The sequence below is a fragment of the Trachemys scripta genome, chromosome 15 (genome assembly GCF_013100865.1).
Source record: "Trachemys scripta elegans isolate TJP31775 chromosome 15, CAS_Tse_1.0, whole genome shotgun sequence".
NCBI lineage: Eukaryota > Metazoa > Chordata > Testudines > Emydidae > Trachemys > Trachemys scripta.
The window spans coordinates 23,552,065-23,573,995 of NC_048312.1; the positions used below are offsets into that span (position 1 = coordinate 23,552,065).

The 21,931-nt window shown below is 52.7% G+C and overlaps 1 protein-coding gene across 3 annotated transcripts; it reads left to right on the plus strand.

Moving 5' to 3' along the window:
• The first annotated feature begins 572 nt into the window (after positions 1–572).
• Positions 573–21,492, plus strand: WSB2 (WD repeat and SOCS box containing 2). 3 transcript variants are annotated; one of them, XM_034790963.1, is made up of 10 exons: positions 573–749; positions 5,953–5,970; positions 7,059–7,230; positions 10,671–10,906; positions 11,713–11,850; positions 13,120–13,220; positions 14,561–14,733; positions 15,372–15,485; positions 16,756–16,863; positions 18,846–21,492. In XM_034790963.1, exons 1-10 carry the CDS (start codon positions 707–709, stop codon positions 19,006–19,008), a joined length of 1,266 nt encoding a protein of 421 aa, XP_034646854.1. In that variant the 5' UTR covers positions 573–706; the 3' UTR covers positions 19,009–21,492. The 3 variants fall into 3 exon arrangements, with proteins under 3 accessions (XP_034646854.1, XP_034646855.1, XP_034646856.1); XM_034790964.1 differs by having other exon boundaries at positions 11,713–11,844; XM_034790965.1 differs by lacking the exon at positions 5,953–5,970.
• The last annotated feature ends 439 nt before the right edge of the window (positions 21,493–21,931 follow it).

Here is a 21,931-nt window from a genome sequence, read left to right on the forward strand (position 1 = left end):
AGTCCCGATTTTGGGGTCTTTTTCTTATAGAGGCTCCTATTACCCCCCAACCCTGTCCCGATTTTTCACATTTGCTGTCTGTCACCCTACCCCCCTGAGACCTGCTCCTGGCCCCCCGGGACCCGCACTCCTGGCTGAGACCCACTGCCGCACGCTGCTCCAGCCCAGCTCACACCCAGGCGGCAGACCTAGCACGGATGTGGCTTATCCCGCAAAGCGGCCCGGCTCGCGTGTTTGGGTCTCGGGTCTGGCGGCGGAAGCTGGGTCCCGGCTAGGTCCGGGTACCGCTGTGTCCGCCCTGCGGGCGCCAGGCTCCGGCTCCGGGGTCACGGGTTCGCTCCCCGGGGCGGCTGTCGGTGTCTGCGGCGTGCGGGGCGACACAGCTCCGGGGCGGGTATCCCCGGCTGCCCAGGGCGCGTAGCCCGGCCCCCGGTCCGGTCCGAGCGCCGCGATCCGGGCCGGGCTCGGCCGCTAGGTGGGGCCGGTGTATCACCGGCGCCCCGCCCGCCGCCGCCGCCATGTGACGGGAAGCAGCTGCGTGCGCCCGGCCCGGCCCGCCCCGCCCCGCCCCGGCTGCGCCCCCGGCTCCCTCCAGCGGGCTCCGAGCAGCCCCGGCCCCCGCCGCGCTCAATGGGCCCGGCCCCGCCGACAGCCCCGGGCTCCCCTCTCGGCTCTCCCCGGGGCGCCCCGCCCCGGCCCGCCACACATGGAGGCGCCGCCCGGAGGCACCGCGGCGCGGGAGGCGGAAGGTGAGGGGGGCCCGGGCCGGGAGAGGGGGCGCGGGAGGCGGAAGGTGAGGGGGGCTCGGGCAGGGGGAGTGTGGGGCTGGGGCTGGGAGAGGGGGCGCGGGAGGCGGAAGGTGAGAGGGGCTCGGGCAGGGGAAGGGTTTGAGGGGGCCGGGGCTGGGAGGGGGAGGCGCTGGACTGGGGGGGCTGCTGCCCCCCCCCCCCCCGCTGGAAGTGGTTTCCCTCATATCCAGAGTTTGCAGTTTGGTTCAATGGCTCTCCGAGCCCCCCCCCCCTACACATTGTTCCAGCGGTACTGTGGGGAGGGGGCACAGAGGGGGTGTGTGGATGGGGGAGGTTGGAAGAGGTGCAGGTGGGGCAGAGAGGGGGCACAGATGGGGTGTGGGTGGGGGTGCTGTGTGGGGCAGGGGGAGTGTTTGGAAGGGGGCAGGTGGGGCAGAGAGAGGGGGTACAGATGGGGGTGTATCGATGGGGTGCTGTGTGGGGTAAAGGGAATGTTTGGAAGGGGGCACAGATGGGGGTGTATGGATGGGGGTGCTGTGTGGGGTAAGGGTAGTGTTTGGAAGGGATGCTGGTGGGGCAGAGAGGGAGCACAGATGGGGGTGCTATGTGGGGTAAGGGGAGTGTTTGGAAGGGGGCAGGTGGGGCAGAGAGGGGGCACAGATGGGGGTGTATGGATGAGGTGCTGTGTGGGGCAGGGGGAGTGGGGCACTGGCAAGGGGCGTGTTTGGAGGAGAAAAGGGAGGAGGGCACACGGTGTTGGGGGCAGGGAGAGTGCTTGTACGTGAGGGGTCAGTAATGTGGAGAGCAGGAGGCAGCTGTGGGGCGGGAGGTAGGTGGCCTGGGGGTCCTGCGGGAAGTGGAGCCCTGCGGGAAGTGGAGCCTAGCAGCTCTGGCCTGGCCTCACAAACAGCCTGTCTGCTGTGCCCAGGAGCCCTGATTGATTTGGGGGTAGCTAAAGTATCCTCCTTCCTGCCAAGCGCGGTCCTACCCCAGCTCCCAGCAGTGCAGAGAGGCCCCCTTGGCAGCTCTCCCTGTGTCCAGGTGGAGCTCTGCTTCCCCTGTGCCTCCTCCCTACAGTGCTGAGAAGCTGCGTGAACCTGGGGGGGGGGGTCACCTCAGTGTGGCTCTTGCAGGGGGGGAGGGGAGGTTTCACCTGCCCTTGTTTCCTGCATGTTGAGGCGGATTTTTGAGGGATGGTCTCACGTCAATTTCAGAAGCTCTGTCTAAGGTACATTACCCGGCTGAGTCCCTCTGCCAAGCTTAGCGGCTCTACAGCCACTTGGTCCTGCGGTTTCTTGCCCCTGTTGCTGTGTAAAAGACCCAAACAAACCTGCTAACTGGGCTTGGGGGAGAGAACAGTGAAAGGGACTGAGGGTCGAGAGCTGATTAAGGCACGGTGGAGAAGTATTTTTCTCTGCCAGGTGCAGCAGCCTTGGGGGTTACCTGGAACAACAGCAGGTAAAGTCTTTCCAGAGGGAAGGGTATTTTGTTTTTTGGATGAGGTTACTCTGAGGTCACTTAACTGTGTAGTTAGCTGGCTGCACAGGGCTTGGTGTATGCTGGCTCCTCCACAAGGCTCCGTCTGTCTTAAGAGGAGGAGGGCGGGGGAAGGTATTTCAGGAAGCTATGGCTGGGAACACCTTGTATCTACACACAGCAGGTGTTGGATGAGGGTTGGATTTAACGACTGGCTGCACACTTAGGAGTAGGTCTTCAGCAGTGTCCCGCTGAGCCTGTGTAGTCTACAGTGGGGTTTTTTTGCTGCCCAGAGAAGCAACAAGTGTTGCAATTCCACTGCTTCATGTGGTGGTCTTATTTCCTTCCCACAGTCAGGGAAATTACCTCAAAGCCCCTGCTCCTTGCACCAGTGCTGTGTGCTCTGGGGCAGGAGTCCCAGAATGCACTGGTACCGGGTGATTTTCAGGAATGCTGATTACTCATATATCTCCCATTGATGCCACACTGCAGAAAACCAGGCCTACTGTGTGTAAATGGTTCTGTTCAAAGCGGTGTTGCCATGAGGATGTGCATGATGGTTGCAGAAATAATCACTGCAATAAACCATTCAGTACACAAGTGGCTGTGCCTGCAGCCAGCTCCTGCTTTTGAGCAGACATGTCTGCACTAGGAAACCGAACCCACGCTGACAATGGTTGTCAGTCATGGAAGGTATCGAAAATGGTTTAAAGGTGAACGTAGACCAGAAAAAAAAAAACATTTCACAAAGGAGCTGAGGCTGGACGAAAAGCATTTTCAGTAATAGGTGAATTTCCTAGCGTAGATCGCCCTCAGGAGACCTCTCCATTCATTCTGCTGACGTGGGAAAGCAGCTCTCAGGGGTAGCTGTTGCTGGGGTTGCAATGGGGAGGGGGAGAAAAGGGAATAGATAATCTTTATGCTTATTAATAGGTAGCCCTATTCTTACATCATATGTTACAGGAGGCATTTATCTTCACTTTTTGAGGGGTGAAATGTAACTTCATGTTCAGTGTCAGACACTGGTATTTTATCAATGTACAGTTTGTATTTAAAACCTACCAATCTCCTGCTACAAATCAGTGACTATACTGTATCCATTTGTTAATATTAGATTTTTTGTGTGTGTGTGTGACCGGCGTGTTATGGAAAATCCATATTAAAGTGCACAACTTTTCTGTCGCTGTTGCAATTGTTTATTAAGCTGTACATTTTTTTCCAAATGTATCTTTCGCACCCATTCTTTGAAATCTAATACTGGGGAAAATTGCAAATGATCATGATAGCTTGTGGGTCTCAACCAAAATGTTTCCTGTTCTACATACTGATTATATCCCTGGGTTCCTTTCGGTAAGAGTAGGGGCTTGCACTGCTGTTTCGGCCTGGAGTTTCCTCTCCCCGGTTGTGCAATGTGGCGTGCATCTGTTGCCACCCTAGAGGTAGCTGCATTTCAGTGGTGGTCTGGGGCTGAAGTTTCTAAAAGGCTCTGGGATCCATTGGGATGAGAGGTGCTATTTACGTGCAAACTATTATCACGCTGACAGTCAAAACCTAATTGGAAAGTAACGTGCTACATTAGTTGTGGTGCAGTGTCAGTGTGATTATTGTACTGTGCACTCCTGTAGCATCTTCCATCCAAGGTTCTCAAACTGCATCGTAAGGTTCGATGAATTGTCACCTCTCCCAGATTCCCAAAGTAAGTGGTGATATCCCCTTTTTGCGGTTGGGGGAAACTGAGGCACAGAGGCGACGTGATTTGCTCATGGTCATAGTGAGTCTGTGACAGAGTGGGACTAGAAACTTGGTGGTGTCTGAGGCACTGACATCCAGTCTCACTCTGTGGAGTAGTGCTGGGCCAAGAGCTGTTCCTGTTTGGGATAAAGATGAGAATGGAGCTGCTGTTCATATCCTATGATACCCTTGGTCTGTTCTGTTCCTTACCAGATTAGAGTGGTGGTAATGAAGCATTCCAGTTCCCACAGCATCTCTCTTCTATAGAGTGGTTATTGTTAGTAGGGTGACCAGACAGCAAGTGTGAAAAATTGGGACAGGGGGTGGGCGGTAATAGGAGCCTATAAAAGAAAAAAAACCCAAAATCGGGATTGTCCCTATAAAATCGGGACATCTAGTCACCCTAACGGCGAGCGTCCCGTTGAATGATCTGATTGCCCAAATGTTCCCGAGTGTGTTAGTATGTAATGTGCACCTGCTGCCTCTTTCATCATACAGCGTCATAGCCTGGGTAGCTCTGGTGAGACCAAATTAAAGATTCTCTTCTTCCCCTTGCCCCTCCGTGCTCCTGGGGATGCCCTACAGGGACCAAGCTCTGCTCGTGGAGGACTGGAGAGAGCTCCCTTTGGATTTTTTTTTTCCAACTCTCTTCCTGAAATCAACAATCCAAGATTCAACGAGCAACTTCCCTCATTGCAAAGTAGCAAAAAAAGGGGCACAGTCCCCCATTCCTCCCCCTTCTTCTTTTCCCTTTGCAGGTCCCCTTCCAAATTTCTTGCAGTGTAAAACTGGACACCAGTATTGCTGTAGGTTAGTGCCCTAGCGTAGTTTCTGGAGAGCTGGGTTCAAATCCTGAACTGGGTTACAAGTGAAAATGAATTTGGTGGCTACCTCAGAAAAGCCCTGTGACTGGCAGCCTGTGCTCAGAGGCCCGGAAGTGGACTAGCAGTGAGTACAGCAGGCGGCATGTCTCCATTCTCATGCTCAGCCTTGGCTTTAGCTTACTCTGCTAATCCTCTAGGCCTGTATCATTGCACTACTGCAGTCTCCTTTCATGCCGGGTTTTGATGCCATTCAGCATAAGGTAGTTTCCAGAGTTCTGCTGGGACTAATGCCCCATTGATATTCCTGTACTTTGAAATCTTAGTCACCTGAGCAAAGGTTAGCATACAGAAAAGTTGGAGTCATGGTTACTGGCTGCCTCGTTTGCTAAGACTTGGGGCAGTAATGAGTGGAGTATAAGATGCTGTTCCAAGCAGATCCAGTGTTTATACTTCTATTTGGAAGGCTAGGTCATGCAGTGGTTTAATAAGACCATAAGAACGGCCATACTGGGTTAGACCAAAGGTCCATCTAGCCCAGTATCCTGTCCTCTGACAGTGGCCAATGCCAGGTGCCCCAGAGGGAATGAACAGGTAATCATCAAGTGATCCATCCCTGGTTGCCCATTCCCAGCTTCTGGCAAATACACTCTTGTGTCTCCTCCCGGAGTTCTAGTTTCAAATGTAGTTTAGCTCACGGGGGAGAATGAGTTGTGTGGTGTCAGCCTAACCCCTGGAGGGTATTTGTCCATGTTACAAAACCGTCGCTCAGTTTGGCTCAGTGGCTGGCCAGGAAGTTTTTCTGCGTCAGGGCTGCTTTGGAATAAGGGCCTCGTTCTGCTTCAGGCTTGAAGTACAGTAGAACCGCAGAGATACGAACCCCTCGGGAATGGAGGTTGTTCGTAACTCTGAAAAAATGTTACGGTGGTTCTTTCAAAAGTTTACAACTGAACATTGACTTAGTACAGCTTTGAAACTTTACTATGCAGAAGAAAAATGCTGCCTTTAACCATCCATTTAAATGAAACGACCCCAGAGACAGCTTCCTTACCTTGTCAAATTTTTTTTAAATGTTCTCCTTTTTTTTATTAGTTTACATTTAACACAGTACTGTGCTGTATTTCCTCTTTTTTGGGTCTCTGCTGCTGCCTGATTGCGAACTTCTGGTTCCAAAGGAGGCGTGTGGTTGAGAGGTCAGTTCGTAACTCTGGTGTTTGTAACTCTGAAGTTCTGCTGTGTGTTGCAGGACTCTAGGCAGTAGGTTGGTCTAGTTCAGTGGCACAAAATTTGCACGTGAACATAAGGGGAATCTGTTGTTTGAAAAGCAGCGGTCCAGCAGGTGGCCGGTTTAATAGGATGCAATGTGATCTAACCAGTTGAATTGCCTCCCAGTGCCCTTATGAAAAGTATGCTACATACTTCCGGTCTGGTAAAAGTACACTGTTCCTTGGTAAGGATGGCCTCTTCTGTATGCTGAAACTGAGCACAACAGGGGGCTGAGATTGTGTTCCGGGGAGAGGAGCTATAGGCCCATGTGTCCAATCTGAAGAACCCACCTTAGACCGTGAGACTACCCCACCAGGGGAGCTCACTGGGTTGATTCTGGCCATGGGAACACGCGACAGTCGGATATGTGGTGCTTAACATCTGAAGTGGTAAATCTTGTGAGCGCTAAAGCAGAACAGTAACCAGACCGTGCTGTCTTATAGCAGAGCCCGCACTAGAGCAGTTGCCAGAAGCAGGCTGAGCCAGTTAGTATTTAAATAATAACAGACCTCATCATCTGGAGCCCTCAAAGCATTCCACACCGCAGTAGCTTCACAAATCGAGCCTGGGGTGACTTGCCGAAGGCCACGCAGTAGCGTTGGGAATAGAACTCGGGTCTCCTGCCTCGCAGGCCGATGCCCTGTACATCAGCCTACACATGATACTCTGCGGTGGGAGCTTCCACGAAGCTTTTACAGGGGCTGCTTTTTCTCAAAATACATTGACATCTTCAGCTGGTCCTTAATGTCTTGAAAATGTGGTCCCAATGCTGCCTGCTGAATTCAGTGGGAGCAGGACAGGGCCCGAAGTGACTGGCCCTAAGCTTGCAGAGGGAATGTCAGAGCTGGGGTTAGAACGTAGGAGGCCACTAGACCACGCTGCTGTTGCACGGCCTCGTGTTTGCGGTCGCTCCTTGGCTTGGCAACGCTGCCGTCCCCACACGTGTGCGTGGTCTTGGGTGGATGGTTGGCTCTGTCACATGCTCTGTGAGTAACTGTGCCATCTCGTTCCCCAGACGAGCCTCTCCTGCTGGCGGAGCTGAAGCCAGGGCGACCCCAGCAGTACGACTGGAAGGCGAGCTGCGAGACGTGGAGCGTTGCATTTTCCCCAGACGGCACCTGGTTCGCCTGGTCTCAGGGTCACTGTATCGTCAAGCTGATCCCCTGGCCCTTGGAGGAAGCTGAGCTGTAAGTACCTTGTGGTGGCTCAGAGAGGGAGGGCGTTTCTCCTGCTGGAGTCAGGACCAGCTCCAGGTTTTCTGCCGCCCCAAGCGGTGGGAAAAAACAAACGGTCGGCGGCACTTCGGCGGCAGCTCAGTCACGCCGCTCCGTACTTCGGTGGCAGTTCAGCGGCGGGTCCTTCACTCCCTCTCTTCCTCTTCGGTGGCAGCTCAAAGAAGAAGAGAGGGACTGAGGGACCCGCCACCGAAGACCCGGACAGGCCGCCCCAATAGCGGACGGAGTGCCGCCCTTTTGTATTGGCCGCCCCAACCACCTGCTTCCTTAGCTGGTGCCGGGAGCCGGCCCTGGCTAGAGTCCATTGGCTGCTCTTCTGTTCCTCTGTCCACTAAGTCATGGCCCTCTCACTCAGCGTCCAAGCAGGGGTCAAGGAAGGCGAGGGACTGGAGATTAAACCTGGCCTCCCATAGCTCCCGCAGCATCAGGGGCCATCCCCCTCCGGGTGAATTGATCAGTGGGGTTAGCAGTCTCTGCTCTGTGTCCTCCTATAAATCAGCCATCAAAGGAGTCTAGGTGCCCCCTAATAGGCGCTGTAACAGCTGAGTCTGGGTGCTGTTAGGGCCCCTCACAGAACTCTGCTGAGCCATGTTAGTTTTCTTAAAGGTCCCTGCACCGTAAACTCCCAGGAGAACACCCTGCGTCAGAACCAGCTCCGCTACACAGAGCATGGAGCATTTGCAGGACTAGCCACCCAGGCTGAGATTACAGATAAAGCTATGGATAAGCTTGGGAGCGCTAATGGGAAAGTCAAAAGCCAAGAGATTCCCCCTCACTACCACACCAGTTTAACCTTCCTGCATGCCTCCCTCTTGCTATCAGGCACCCTGGAAGCTTGCTGTCTTGTTAACTGGAATTGTTCTGTGCGTTCTTCTGGTAACATGTCACCAATTCTTCTGCAAAGGAAATGCTCCTATGAGCCTGCAGCTATGAAACCTCATCCCTTTTAGGGGTTAACTTGCTTGGTTTGGGCTTTTTTTAATTGGAGAATGAAACCTTTGCAAGAGATCACCTCAGCTAGGCAGCCTTCCTGTCTTCAGAGCCCATATGCCTCAGTTTACCTCTCTCCCCCTGTGCTGGAAAACTACCTGCATTAAGCAATCAGTTTTTGTCAGTCCCTTGAATGGTCAGATTTCACTGTAAAGGGACTGTCCATAAATTATGTAACACATCAGGGAGTGGGTGAGTCCTTCATTTTTCATGTTTGTTTCAGTGTTACAAAGGGTTACATGGGGCTGGTGGGTCTTGCAAATCGCCGAAAAGATGTTACGTAATTTGTGGACAGCCCCAGATGTTTTGGCTAATCACACTTCCCTGGAAAATCCCCACTCCATGATCAGAGTGGTAGGGTGAGTCACTTAACCCAGGAGATGGTGCTTCAAGCTGTTGGGTTGAAAAGCAGCTTTCCAAGCACTGAGATCTACGAATAAATAGGCTGGACAACTGATTGAGTAAGGAGGTAAAATCCCTGGGGCATGTCCCTTGGTGAGCGGTCCTTGCCCTTGTATTGGGGCTGTTAGAGAGCTTATTCCTTCACTCTCCCGCTTCCCTGGTCCTTCTCGCATAAATAGAGAGCAACGATACCCAAAGTCCGAAGGTGCAAACAATTCGATGTTTATTGGGGTGAACGTCCAGCAAGCTTTAATCCAAGTTCCTTTTCCCTTATTTTCGAATCCCAACTTACTTCCTGTTTGCCCCTAATTTATATAGTAATATTCTTAGCTATACCTTAACCAATCATTCTACTCAAATTTACCTAACCAATCCTAACATATTGTAACATGATTAGCTAACCAATTATATCCCACCACCTTAATTAGTTTAAACCCAGCAAAATTAATTATACAGCAGACAGAAACAATCACAGAACCAGACAGAGACCATACAAATAAACATACAAAACAATACAGAAGCGAGGATTTCACAACTACATCTATACAGACAGAAGGGTTTTCCAGCTGTGTCTATTAAGTGAGTTCTTACCAGACAGAAAACTATCAAACTAAATTTCCTTTCACATCTTCTAGGCTCTTCCCTTTCTCTGGAGGTGATCGATCAGATCACCTTCCTATCAGCCCCAGATTGCCTTATTTCAATATGACTAGCTTGGAATCTGAGGATGTGACCATACACTTCCCAGTTTATGGCTGGCCTCTGCCACTTAGCCGAAGGCCTTAGCCTAAGAACCAGGCCTCAGACTGTTACAGTAAGAGAAGGCCCTTACACAGATAGACAGTGATTTTGATTCTTTCTTTTATACCTCTATAACTAGCTAAGTGATAAGAATACACCTAAATTCTTAAAGTATAGGCCTTTGCAGACAGGCTTGAATATCTATATCCTAACAGGGGCTGTTGCAGCCTCCTGGGAGAGAAGAGAGGGACAGTTCAGTTCTGTGTTGCTGGCTTTGCTGACTTCTACGCAAACAGGGACATGGGAACTTCACTTGGTTTAGGAAGTTGGGGTGTGAGGGAGTGAACCAAATGTCAAGGAAGGAATCCTCCTTCTCAAGCTTTGAAGGGTCTTAGGGTGAAGTAGCAACATACAGTAGGTGCTGGGAGATCTGGTTTCAAGTTGCAACCCTTCCCTACGCTGGTGGCCTGGCAAGGGCACCTCGCTACCCATGGTACTTGCCTGGCCCCCATTCCCATAGTACCTGAGCACCGCACCTCACCTGTGCGGCAGGGCAGTGCTATTGTCTCCCTGCTGCAGGTGGGGACCTGAGGTACAGAGGCTAAGTGACTCACCCAAGGTCACATGGAGTGTGTGGCGGAGCAGGAAACGGAATGCAGGTCTCCTGAGTCCCAGGCCAGTGAATCACTGGCCCATCCTTCCTCTCCCCGTATGGTTTTCATTCTGCTGTCCTGTGCACCTGCTAAGTGAAGGGGCCAAGTTAATGAGCCCAAGCTGAGCTACGTGCCCATTATGGCAGGAAGGTAGCCCCCTGGCTGGTCTGTTTGGGGAGAGCGAGTAGATCCGGGTGGGACAAGAATTTTGGAAGAGTAAGCAGCGACATGCTTCGAACTGTAAAAGCAGCGGTGCTGGAGTGGTTAGAGGTGTCAAAAGCTTGTCTGTAATGAGCTCTGCTGAGGCCTTCTAGAGGATCAGGCACACAGACAAAGCCCTGGTTTGACCAGACAGCTTCCTCTGGTTTCAGGCAGGGTATACGGCATTGGTTTAATCTGTGTCTTCGCCTGCCTACGCTAGGGAGCTCGCTCCTGAGTCTGGCCACCGCTAGCTGAAATCCCCGGTGCAGACACAGCCCCCGAGCCACGCCTACCTAGCAGTGTGCAGTAGGCTCTAGTTCCCCTACTGTGAATTAGGGTGGGTGGGGGAGGACCAGGCAGCACCTGCAGCTGCTGAATGACCCGACGATACTCTGCTCTCCGCAGAAGCTGCAAAGCCTCTGAACGCAAGAACCGTGGCATCAAAGCCGACGTGAGAGGCGGAGGGGGCGCGAAGGAGAAGACGCTGGAATGTGGCCAGATAGTGTGGGGGCTGGCCTTCAGCTCCTGGCCTCCGTGTGGCGCTAAGGAGGGGGACGGCCTGCCGGCTTCGGGTCGGTCCTGTCTGATCCTCGCCACAGGACTCAATGACGGACAGATTAAAGTCTGGGAGGTGCAAACAGGTGAGTGTGTGTGTGGGGTGGATTAATCTAGCTCCTGAGGCGAGGGATGGGGCATCACTTGTCCTGCAGTAGCTCTGCCCTCGCTGTATCCCAGAGGGGGCTAGACAGTTTCTGCCTTCCTCCCCCTTTTACTCCACCCAGGGAGCTTTTCTGGGCCCCTGAGCATGTTCCTAGTATTCCCCAGCTCAGATTCTCACGTTGCAGCTCCTCTCCGATCCGGCCTGGCCCAGCGTGCCCCTTGAACCTGTCAATGCTGCTTCCAAATCACCTGACAGCGGCCATTCCACCCCCCCCCCCCGGCCTCTGCTTGCGTGAGGAGGCAGGAGAGCTAGCTGTGGGTCTGGTGGGTGGGTCACTGAGCCTGCCTTCTCTCTGTTACCACTACAGTCCCCTTCTCCTTCTGGGCAGCAGGTCAGAACTACACTGGCCACTCCCTGCCAGTGGGGATGGGCGAGGGACAGGCAGGTTGGGACTCCTGCCTGTTCTCCCATAGGAGTATCCAGTAATATTGACCAGGCGTTTCGCCCCCGGTCTTGCTTCCTGGTAGCGTGGGACAGGCTGTGCCTATAATCCTTAGGGTGGTAGGAGTTCACTGGTGGCTAAAGAAACTCTGCCCCATATTTTAGACCACATCCTTTGCCAGTTTTAGCAATGCCCTCGAAGCTGGAAAGTGCAGCTAGCAGAGTGTGTGTGTGTCCGATGAGCACGTCTGTCCGACGTGGGCTGCGTTCCTGCGGGTCAGGCGAGGCGCGCTTGTGTCTGTGCCGATGGTGAGACTGTTCTGAGCTGTGTGCTCGTGTCCGCAGGGCGTTTGCTTTTCAGTCTCTCCGGGCACCTGGATGTCGTGAGGGACCTGAGCTTCGCTCCCAATGGAAGCCTGATTCTAGTCTCTGCATCCCGGGACAAAACCCTCCGCATCTGGGACCTGAGCAGAGATGGTACGAGTGAGTGCACACATCCTTTGTGGTGTTCAGGTGGTGGGCCTCAGACTCTCAGCTCGTTATGAGTAAGGCTACGACAGATTCCGTGACTTTACGGGACCTCTGATTTCTTCGGCTCCAGCTGTCAGTGGCTTGTGGTGGGGGCTGCAGAGGGGGCCGTGCGCCCCCCTTGCAGCTTCCCGGGGCCATGCGCCTGTGGCTGGGGTTGGAGCCTGGACTGTGTGCCCCAGCCCCGCAGCTGAGCCCTCCCCCCGTGGCTGCAGCCCCTGGAGCCGTGGCTGTACCCCCTCCATGGTGGGGTTGCTCGGCCTGTCATTCTCCCCCTTCCTCCCCCCTCCCCCTCCCCATGGGACTCCGGCTGTCATTCCTCTCCGCCACCTAGCCCTGCCCCCCGGTTATTTTTTGTAAAGTCACAAACAGGTCACAGGCTCCTGTGAATTTTTGTTTATTGCCCGTGACCCGTCCATGGCTTTTACTAAAAGTAACCCTAGCAAAATCTTAGCTTTAGTTATGAGCACTCGGGCTACGCTGTGGGAGCTGGTGTCGTCCAGACAGGGGCTCTGCTCTCCTTGGATGCAAGCAGGACTTTGTGGTCAGAGGTCCGCGCCCCCATTATTAATATGCTGAGCTGTTTGGTCCCAGCTCATTGAAAACACTTTGAACCTAACCCCAGGGCAGCTCAAGGAAGCCAGGACCGAACGTGCTGAGTTATTGTGGCACAAGGGAGCAGCAAGTGGAGCGAAGTTTCGTTTCCCCCCCCCGGTGTGTGTGAGGTATGCATGTTAGGAACGCTGGAGGCTGACTGAGGGCTTGTCTGCACTGCAATCCGGGGCGTGGGTCTAGGTTGAGCAGACCTGCCCGAGCTAGCTAGCTTTGCTCTAGGTAGTGTGGGTACCAGAGCTTCAGCACGGGCTGTGCCAACCCCCCTGGAACCCTGGATAATTCTTTGCGTGGCTAGCCTGTGCCGAGCTCCATGCAGCCGTAGCTCCGGTACCCAAGCTACCTAGACTACAGCTAGCTTGGGTATGTCTACGCAAGCCACAATCACCCCCTCCCCCCCCCCCGATTGCAGTGTAGACATGCCCTGAGAATAAACCCGATGCAGCAGAGAGAGTGTCTGCATGGGGAAATCTATCAGATCTAATCTGGTCTGAGACACACTGCTTCCAGGGCTGGCTTCAGAGAGAGCAGGTGGAGGTAGGAACCAGCCTTCCAGCTCTCCCTGTCTCTGGACTAGACATTTTTCTCACAAACTGTTGCTGCCATCCCCAGGTAAGCAGATCCAGGTGCTGTCTGGCCATACGCAGTGGGTGTACTGCTGCTCCATCTCCCCTGATTGCAGCATGCTGTGCTCTGCGGCTGGAGAGAAATCGGTGAGTCTTGCCTATTATTGGGGAGCGGGGGGAGTGGTCTCATTTCTCGCCCGTTCAGCTGTCAGAGAGCTCACCGTATCCTCTGTAGTGCGGACGAGCTGGCTTAGTGGTGTGTGCTGGCCCTCGGGTCTCTGGGATCCCGCAGCTCTTCTGAATGGACCTGCCTTGTGTTTACTGCCCCTGACCATTACCCGTCTTGCTCTTCTGCCATCCCAGCCCTTCTCCCTGATCCAGTGGTGTCATTCATTAGACTGGTCAGCAGGGGTCACCCTTGTTTATTGTACCCATGTCCCATCCTCCACAGTTCCTGTCCTTTGTCTTTCCCAGGTACGATATCCTGCCCTCCCCCACGCCATGGTGATAGAGTCCAAAGCCTCATCTTCTTCGCTGTGTCTCAAGCCCAGGGCTGCTGCTTGCTCAGACCGTGGGGGATGGGGAGAAGGGAGGGGATGGGAAGATCTGGAGAGAGCGCTGTCTCTCCCACCCGCGTGCCAGCGCCTCGGGCGCTAAGGCAGGATTCTCCCGGAAGCTGGGTCTGGAGATGCTGCTCTTCCACCATCAAGCTGGGCGGAGCAGGCCCAGATGAAGCAGCTTGCAGGGTGGGGCTGGGTACGCTGTCCCGTCACTAGACTCCACTCCCGCTGCTCGCAGGACTTGCCAGGTGGCGCAGACATGCTACTATTCCTCCTGTTCCCGGTTTTGAGCCCTGTGGTCTGCTCCTGGGGCATGTTCTGGTACCCTGGACGCAGTTGTTGCAGGAGTGCCCGAGACCCCTGGTGAAGGATCCGGGCCCCGTTGTGCATGGACCTGGGGAGATCAGCGTGTGGGTGTCAGGATGCAGCGAGCAGGGGAGATAGGAGGACAAGGTCCATCCGTACATGTCCCAAGCCCTTTTTGTTACCATCACCGGGGGGAGGGTTCTGTCAAGGCTCTGGGTCCTGGCCACCCTCCCACTGGTGACAATGGCCTGCTCTGGCTGCTGTTACAGCCACCCAAAGGAGACTCTCCCTGGCTAACCCAGCGAGCTCGGGGGCTAGACCCCTGTTCCTTCCCCCTCGTGCTGTCACTGCCATGCGCGGCCATTCAGTTGGAGTCTTTATGTTGCAGAGAGTCTGTCATGCTGAGCCGAGAGCTGGCATGCGTCAGACTGGCTGGTGCCTGCATGAGCGGTGCCTGTTCTCCCCCTCCCCCACGGTGTCTCAGAAGCGAACGCTTGGTTGGTGACATCCCATGGGGGACGATAAGGGAGATCCTTCTCTCCCCAGCATTCCCAGGCGAGGGGCTGCTCCCTTCCCATGAGCAGAGATTGTAACCCTCTCCCCGTGCACCCCCCCCCCCAGGCCTTCCTGTGGAGCATGCGCTCCTACACCCTCATCAGGAAGCTGGAAGGGCACCAGAGCAGCGTGGTGTCGTGTGACTTCTCACCAGACTCTGCTCTGCTGGTCACGGCCTCCTACGACACCTGCGTGATCATGTGGGACCCCTACACAGGGGAGCAGCTGAGAACGCTTCGGTAAGGAGGGGGGCCCTGGGAGCTTCCTGGGCACCAAGTGAGCAGAGGGGCATTGAGGAGAGGGAGCGCTGGCGGAGAACGTGCCTGAGGGTGCTCCGGTATTAGGGGCTGCTGCACACTGCTAGCCGCATTCCCCCTGCTGTGCATATCGTTCTGCGCCGCTCCTCCCCAGGAGGGAGAAGGTGGCAAACGAATGGCCCTTTCCCATACACGAGGGCAGGTGGCTGCCTGTTACTGCTTTAGGTGTTGCTCTCACGGCATGCGAGGGAAGAGACGGTCCCAGCACTTTCCCCGCGGTGCATTGGAGTCTGTGATGAGTGCCTGGCCCCCAAGCCGCCCCACAGCGCAGCACTGGGGCACTTTCCTTCCCAGTTGTTAAAGAGCAGCCCAGGGACTGGACAGCTCTCACCGTGGAAAGACGCACAGTCTGTGACACGCTCGCGGCAAGGGAAATGCACGTTTAACAGTGACACCTGTGAGCTGCGCTCCAATACCAGCCACAATGTCTCTCGGAAGGCAGGAGCTCTGATTTACCATGTGTCCCCCCCAACACACCCCCAGACAGCTGTACGGGCCAGGGCTCCATTACAGCTCAAACGGACGTGATGAGTGAGCTCTTCCTTTTCCCTCCTGCTTAGCCACGTTCCGCTGCCCCCGGCGTTGGACTATGGCAGTGACATCCATGCCAGCTCCCTGAGGTCCGTGTGCTTCTCTCCGGAAGGCTTGTATCTTGCTACGGTGGCAGATGACAGGTGAGGGACTTAGTATCTTATGGCTGTCTACTGCAGGGTCCCTGCCAGAGCAGCTAAGATGAGCTACAAAGCTCTTCTCGGCTTCTGGTCCTCAGCTTTCCAGCAGGGACTTCTGCCTTTTGAAGCTGGCTGCTTCTGCTGGTGCCGGGGCTTTCGGAGCAGCATGACTTGACTCTGGTTTTGGTTTGATATGTCTTTGGTCCCTTGTCTGCTGGGGGCAGTACTGGGGGCTGTAGACACTGCCCATCACAGGTAGCTTTATGTAACTCCTCTTTGGACATGGTTGCCATGGTGACAAGGCCTAAAAGTAAGATCAGCAGGTAAACAGCTGGCTCAGGTGTGTATGCCAGTGCCATGCTCAAAAGGGGAGTTGGATGGGTGTGGCCAAAACATCAGCTTCCCAAGACCAGTGTCTTGTTGGGCTACACACCATGATTCACCAATAGCATCCTGACTAGCAACCAATTAAGTTCTGCTGCCTCCACTCCCCTGGTGCTGTCAGCTGCCTTGGAAATCTGTGCGGGACCCTGGAGAGAATTCCTGGCAGATTGAGAGCCTCTTGTGGGCTAAGATCAGGACTGTAACTTGGTGCTGCTGCTTTTTGTCCAGTGCCATTGTTGGCACTGTACAGGCAAACGTCCCAGCTCCTTGTCCCAAAGGGCTTTGCAAGGCTCTGTGAGCTTTTATGGAACCGTTATTTTTGCACATCAGGGTTGGTGACACTGAGAACGTGCCTGTGGAGATCGAGCTAACCCTGGTATTGAATCGTTGGCCTGATTACCATCTGAGCGAGGTCAAGCTGGCAAGGGTGGTGTGTGATAGTCCTTTTGTCCCAGCTGGTGCTGGTATCTCTAGCACATTTTGGGGGGGGGGATGGGTTAGGTACATGGAAGTTCTCAGAAGCAGAAACCGCTTCCATCCACCCAGTTTGCTTATGGGCCACTGTCACAGTCAGGATACTGGGCAAGATGGTCCGTGGTCTGACCCAGCATGGTTGCTCTTATGACCTTGAGCCAAGTCACTTTATCTCTACCTTGGTTTAAGCCCCTCTAAAATGGGTATAATGCCTGCCTTGCGGTGGAGTCATGAAGCTTAAGTAACCTTGTAAATTGCTTGGAGGCCTATGGATGAAATTTGCTTTAGAAACGTGTGTGGTTATTTTAACTTTGACGGCTGAGCATTTATTTTAGCTGGTGCAGTTGGAGTAGCTAGTGCCACTTGGGTTTGTGAACTCCAGGGTCGTCATTGTGTTTCTCTTTCTCTCCTTTAGACTCCTGCGGATCTGGGATTTGGAACTAAGAACTCCAGTGGCATTTGCACCTATGACCAATGGCCTGTGCTGCGTCTACTTCCCACACGGCGGGTTTATTGCCACAGGGTGCGTACGTTCTGTGCAGGCCCGTGGGACGTGCTCTGCCGAGAGCGCATTGTGTTCGTGCTAAGTTTGGGGTGAGGGAGGCGGGGGAATGTGACTCCACTTTGACCCAAAACCTTCTGCAACGCTGCTGCTGTCTCAAAACTGGGCATCCTCAGGGCAGTCTTAGGCCAGGTCTCCGCTACAGGCTTCTGCCAGCACACAGCTGTATCAGTCATCACACCCCTGACCGACGCTGCTGTGCTGGCAGAAGCCAGAGTGTAGATGCTAGATTAAGATGAGCTATTATCAGCAGGAGAAAAAAAAGTTTTGTAATGATAATCGAGATGGCCCATTTCAGACAGTTGACAAGAAGGTGTGAGGATACTGTACTTAACATGAGGAAATAGGTTCAATTTGTGTAATGACCCAGCCACTCCCAGTCTCTATTCAAGCCAAAGTTAATGGTATCTAGTTTGCATATTAATTCAAGCTCAGTGGTTTCTCGTTGGAGTCTGTTTTTGAAGCTGTTCTGTTGCAAAATTGCCACCTTTAAGATCTTTTCTCCTCCCTTGGTGTTCACACCTCTACTGCTAGCAGAGCACCTCACCCTCCCTTATTGAACTAACCTCGTTATCTCCATACTGATTTATACCTGCCTCTGGAGATTTCCATTACTTGCATCTGAAGAAGTGAGGTTCTTACCCACGAAAGCTTATGCTCCCAATACTTCTGTTAGTCTTAAAGGTGCCACAGGACCCTCTGTTGCTTTTTACAGATTCAGACTAACACGGCTACCCCTCTGATACTTGACACCTTTAAGACTGTTACTTTCTTAGTTTTTTTCCTCCTGCTGATAGCTCATCTTAATTAATTAGCCTCTTAGAGTTGGTATGGCAACTTCCACCTTTTCATGTTCTCTGTATGTATAAATATCTTCTCACTGTATGTTCCCTTCCATGCATCTGATGAAGTGGGCTGCAGCCCACGAAAGCTTATGCTCAAATACATTTGTTAGTCTCTAAGGTGCCACAAATACTCCTGGCATAGCTGTGTCCACACTAGGAGCACTTTGCCGGTGTATTACAGCGTGATTCCTATACTGGAATAAGGCTCCTAGTGTGGACATGACCTTGGTGCCAGGAGAGAGCGATGTTGGAAAATACTGTGCTCGGAGCATTGTCTTCCCTCCCAATTCCCTCCTAACCGAGCTTCGTTGGGTTCCTGCCTTATTCTTCCACCTCAGCTAGCAACCTCCCCGCCCCCGCTCCTCTCGGGTTCAGCAGCGAGCGGTGATGCTGCAGTCAGCCTTTCTCCTGTGTGTCTGCAGCAACCTCTGTCGGAACACGCAGTGACAGTGCAGCTTTCTCAACCAGAAACGAGGCCTTGAGTTCTGGGTTTCTCTTGAGTGTGCCGGGTGGGCTCTCATGAAGTCATCCCACCTGGCGGTGGGGAAAAGGGGTGCGAGTGAGCGCCCGTGGTCTCCCGTGGAGTGGAAAATCTGCAAGGCTGTTGCAAGTCAGTGATTGATGACTAGCCACTTCCTAAAAGTCCTGTGTGAGCAGCTTTTTCTTTCCTCCCCATGCAGGAGTGGGGTCAGGGCCACAGTTGCCAACTTTCATGTGGTAAATAAGCATCCTGACTTTCACACTAAGCCAAAAATCAAGCTAAGCCCATTTCAAAACAAGCCAATCCCTAAGAACCCCAACACTGTGTGACTAGACCTCCCCGGCGTGCAGTCTGGGACTGTGGTGGGCCCACTGTGCACCCCTGACTCTCTCCACTCATTGCCCCTGCTGGCCGGGAGCTGACCAAAAAAAAGAAGCAATAAGCTACAAGCCAAAAACTAGCCAACAAGCCATTTCCAAGCCAATTAAGCCAAAAACAAGCCCAATTTCTGCATTTTTTTCCATGGGTTTGGCATGTCTGGTCAGGGCACACATGCTGTGTTGTTCAGATGCTGAGCTGTGAGGATGCTAACCTTTGTCCTCCGTCTCTTGTTTCAGGACGAGAGATGGCCACGTCCAGTTCTGGAGCGCCCCCAAGGTCCTCTCATCACTCAAGCACTTGTGCCGTAAAGCTCTCCGCACCTTCCTAACAACGTACCAGGTTCTAGCACTACCCATTCCCAAGAAAATGAAAGAGTTCCTCACTTACAGGACCTTTTAAACCCTGTGTAGTACATGGGGTCCAAAGAACCCTGGAGCTGGCTGGCTTCCTTCCTTCCTTCCGAGCTTTGTTCTGGAACGGAAGAGCAGCTGGGGTTATAAAATGATCACGAAGACCCACTACGTTCTATGGTTCTAGTACAAGAAGGATTTCTGTTCCTCTGTTTGGGGCTGTATCTTTGACCATGTAGGTTATTTTAATAAGAGAACCCAGCAAAAACATGCAGTGGGCTAGTTGATTGAGCTTTGAATTTGTTAGAATTCAACTCTGACAAGGAGCAAGAGTTCTACTCAAGTGATCCATCCACGCTGATGGCTGTGCAGGGCATTTGGTTCAGAAGGACCCTGCCAACAGCAACACACGTTTCAATTCTCTCTAGATGCTTTCACTTCAAGTGCAATTGCTGAACGTTGTGTGTTAAAAGCTAGAGGGCTGTGAGAAGCTGCCTTCACTGGTATGGCAATCCAAACTCAAACCTGCACTTTCACGAATGAGAAGCTGTGTCCCCTAGTTGAGTTACGCAACGAGGCAGTGGCTTTCATGTTTATTACTTTCTTTGGCCTGGTTCCAAGACAGCTGAACCTGAACAAGTCTCTGCATTGTGGGCAAAGACTTCAAAATAAAAGGTTTTGTTTCCCCCTTTTGGGTTTGAAGAGTTAGAGATGCTCTTCCTAGAGCCATTTTGTGGGTGACAAAAGTACACGGCCCTGAGGGAGCCCCGAATGTTCAGTCGCAGGGGCCTGGTGAGGAGTGAGATTGAGGTCTTAACTTTGAGGGGTGAAAGATCCCCTTAATACTAGTGTGGCTGCCAGTCTGAAATTGGCTTGATCAGCTCACTTGGCAGAGACACTAGCAAAGTACTTGTGGTTTGGTTATATGGTGTAAGGCATGGCTTTCTCCTGTGTGTAATGGAGAGGTGAACACCTTAAGGACAGTGACTGGGGGGGGGGGGGGGGGGTGCTCTGCACCAAGCCAGCTGCTGGTCTATTTTTGTGAAAGTGATTTCAACTTTGGGCAGCTTTTTATTTGTATCCCCATGGCATACACTAATTGTGGCAGAGCCTGGCTAGTTTGCATTATGGGGGAGGCCAAGCATGAACTTGTGAATTTTGCAAATGTGTGTGTGTGTGTGGAGGGGGATTTAAAATACAGCCAATAACTACCAGAGCTGATTTGTTCACTCACGTTGACAAGTCTAGTTGTTGAATTATCCAGTGTACTATCCTAGTAAACGTTCTGTGGCCTAGTTTTTAAGAGTGGTGACTTCTTGGCACTATGGTAACTTCTCTCACTTGGCAGAGAGACAGCAGATGACCAGTTTTTCATGCAGATGACAGGGCTCTATTGTCCCCGCTCTTGTGCTGCTTGCTCACTTTCTCTCCTGCCAAAGTGCTGCTTTTTGGAGTCTAGTTTCCAGGGAGTTTTCCAGCCAGGGCTAGTGACTCATGTACTGTATCAAGGGGGGGGGGGGGGGGATGCTGTCTCTCATACTCCTCCGTTTCATTTGGGCTCGTTTCTGGCAGCAGTAGCAGCACATGCTTTATCGTAATTGCTCCATTCCCCCTTTTTATAACTACCCCCGTATCTAGTGCCATACAAGCTACTTCAGAACGCATGGTAGTGACTGACAGGACAGGCTAATAACTTCCCCTTGAAACTAGGGGGAGACTTTTTCCCCTTTTTAGAAAAATTACATCACCTATAAATTGGAATCTAGCCCCAAGAGACTTAAGCTTTTAATATCCCTAAATCTTTCAAAAATACCCCCAAACCTTAAGTGCTAGTGGACTTCCTCTTAATGAGCACAAGTGATAGCATAGGTTAGCTCGAAGATAGCTGTCCACACCCTGCTGCTGTAATAGTAAAACAAAGGGAAAAGTGGCACCACTCAGCTTGGGTTACTCCTGGCCACAGATTGGGTGAAGCTAGGTCTGATCCAGTGAACCTAAAACTAATGTGTTAAAATTCTGAACGAGAGCTCACTAACGGATCACAGCAGCAAGACTAGGGGGCCCTTTCTCTAATGCTGGGAGCAAGGTTAGTGGGGGGAGGGGGTATTGTCCCTTTAAACTAGCAGTTTTCTTAAATATCTATCTTGGCCAGCAACTCTGAGCCCCATATGTGCACTGAACCTGTAGCAGAAAGGGTGGTGAAATCCCCATCATCTGCATGGAAGAGCAGTCTCAACACCCCAGCCACTTGTTATACCTCAGTACTACAGCTGACCAACTCGTCCATGGAGCATCGCTCTCCAAGCTCGTAGAATGACTGGACCCTATCGCTCACAGCTCTTCACTTGGGTATTTCTTCTCCATTGTATGTAAAGAGCACACTGGGACACAGATGGGCCCTGTCAAGCATCCTGACTGGTGAAGATGGTTTTAATTTTTACTTGAACATGATCTGTAGTATTGCCATCATGTACACAGGAGCCTGAGATGTTTATTAACTTCAAGAGGCAAAATAAATTTTTTCCCTTTCATACAACTGACTAGTGTGTTGTCCTTCCTAGGCTGTAACTCCACTAACCTCCTGCAATCAGGATAGCAGGCCAGAAGCATCTACTGTAAAGCCAGTTTACAGAATTTAGGGCATTGATTAAATCAAGAGACCCCTGTATTCTGCACTAGGTAATGGTACACCATGTCTGTTTGAGAAGATCCTTCTGAGATCAGTTAAGGCTTCCTGTGACATTGTGTCATGGGAAACATCATTTAAAGTCTCATACAAGGGGAAAGCTCTAGTCCCCTTCTGCTATACACAATTCTGCCCCTAAAGTCCCTGCAGGCTAAATGGGTCAAATCTGCTACTGCTGTAGGAGTGCAGTTCTACTCGTCAGGGAAATGTAGATACTTACACTGTTGGTGAATTTGGACCAAAGTCTCCCAGGACATGAAAGGAGCTTGCAGCCTTAAAACCCAGC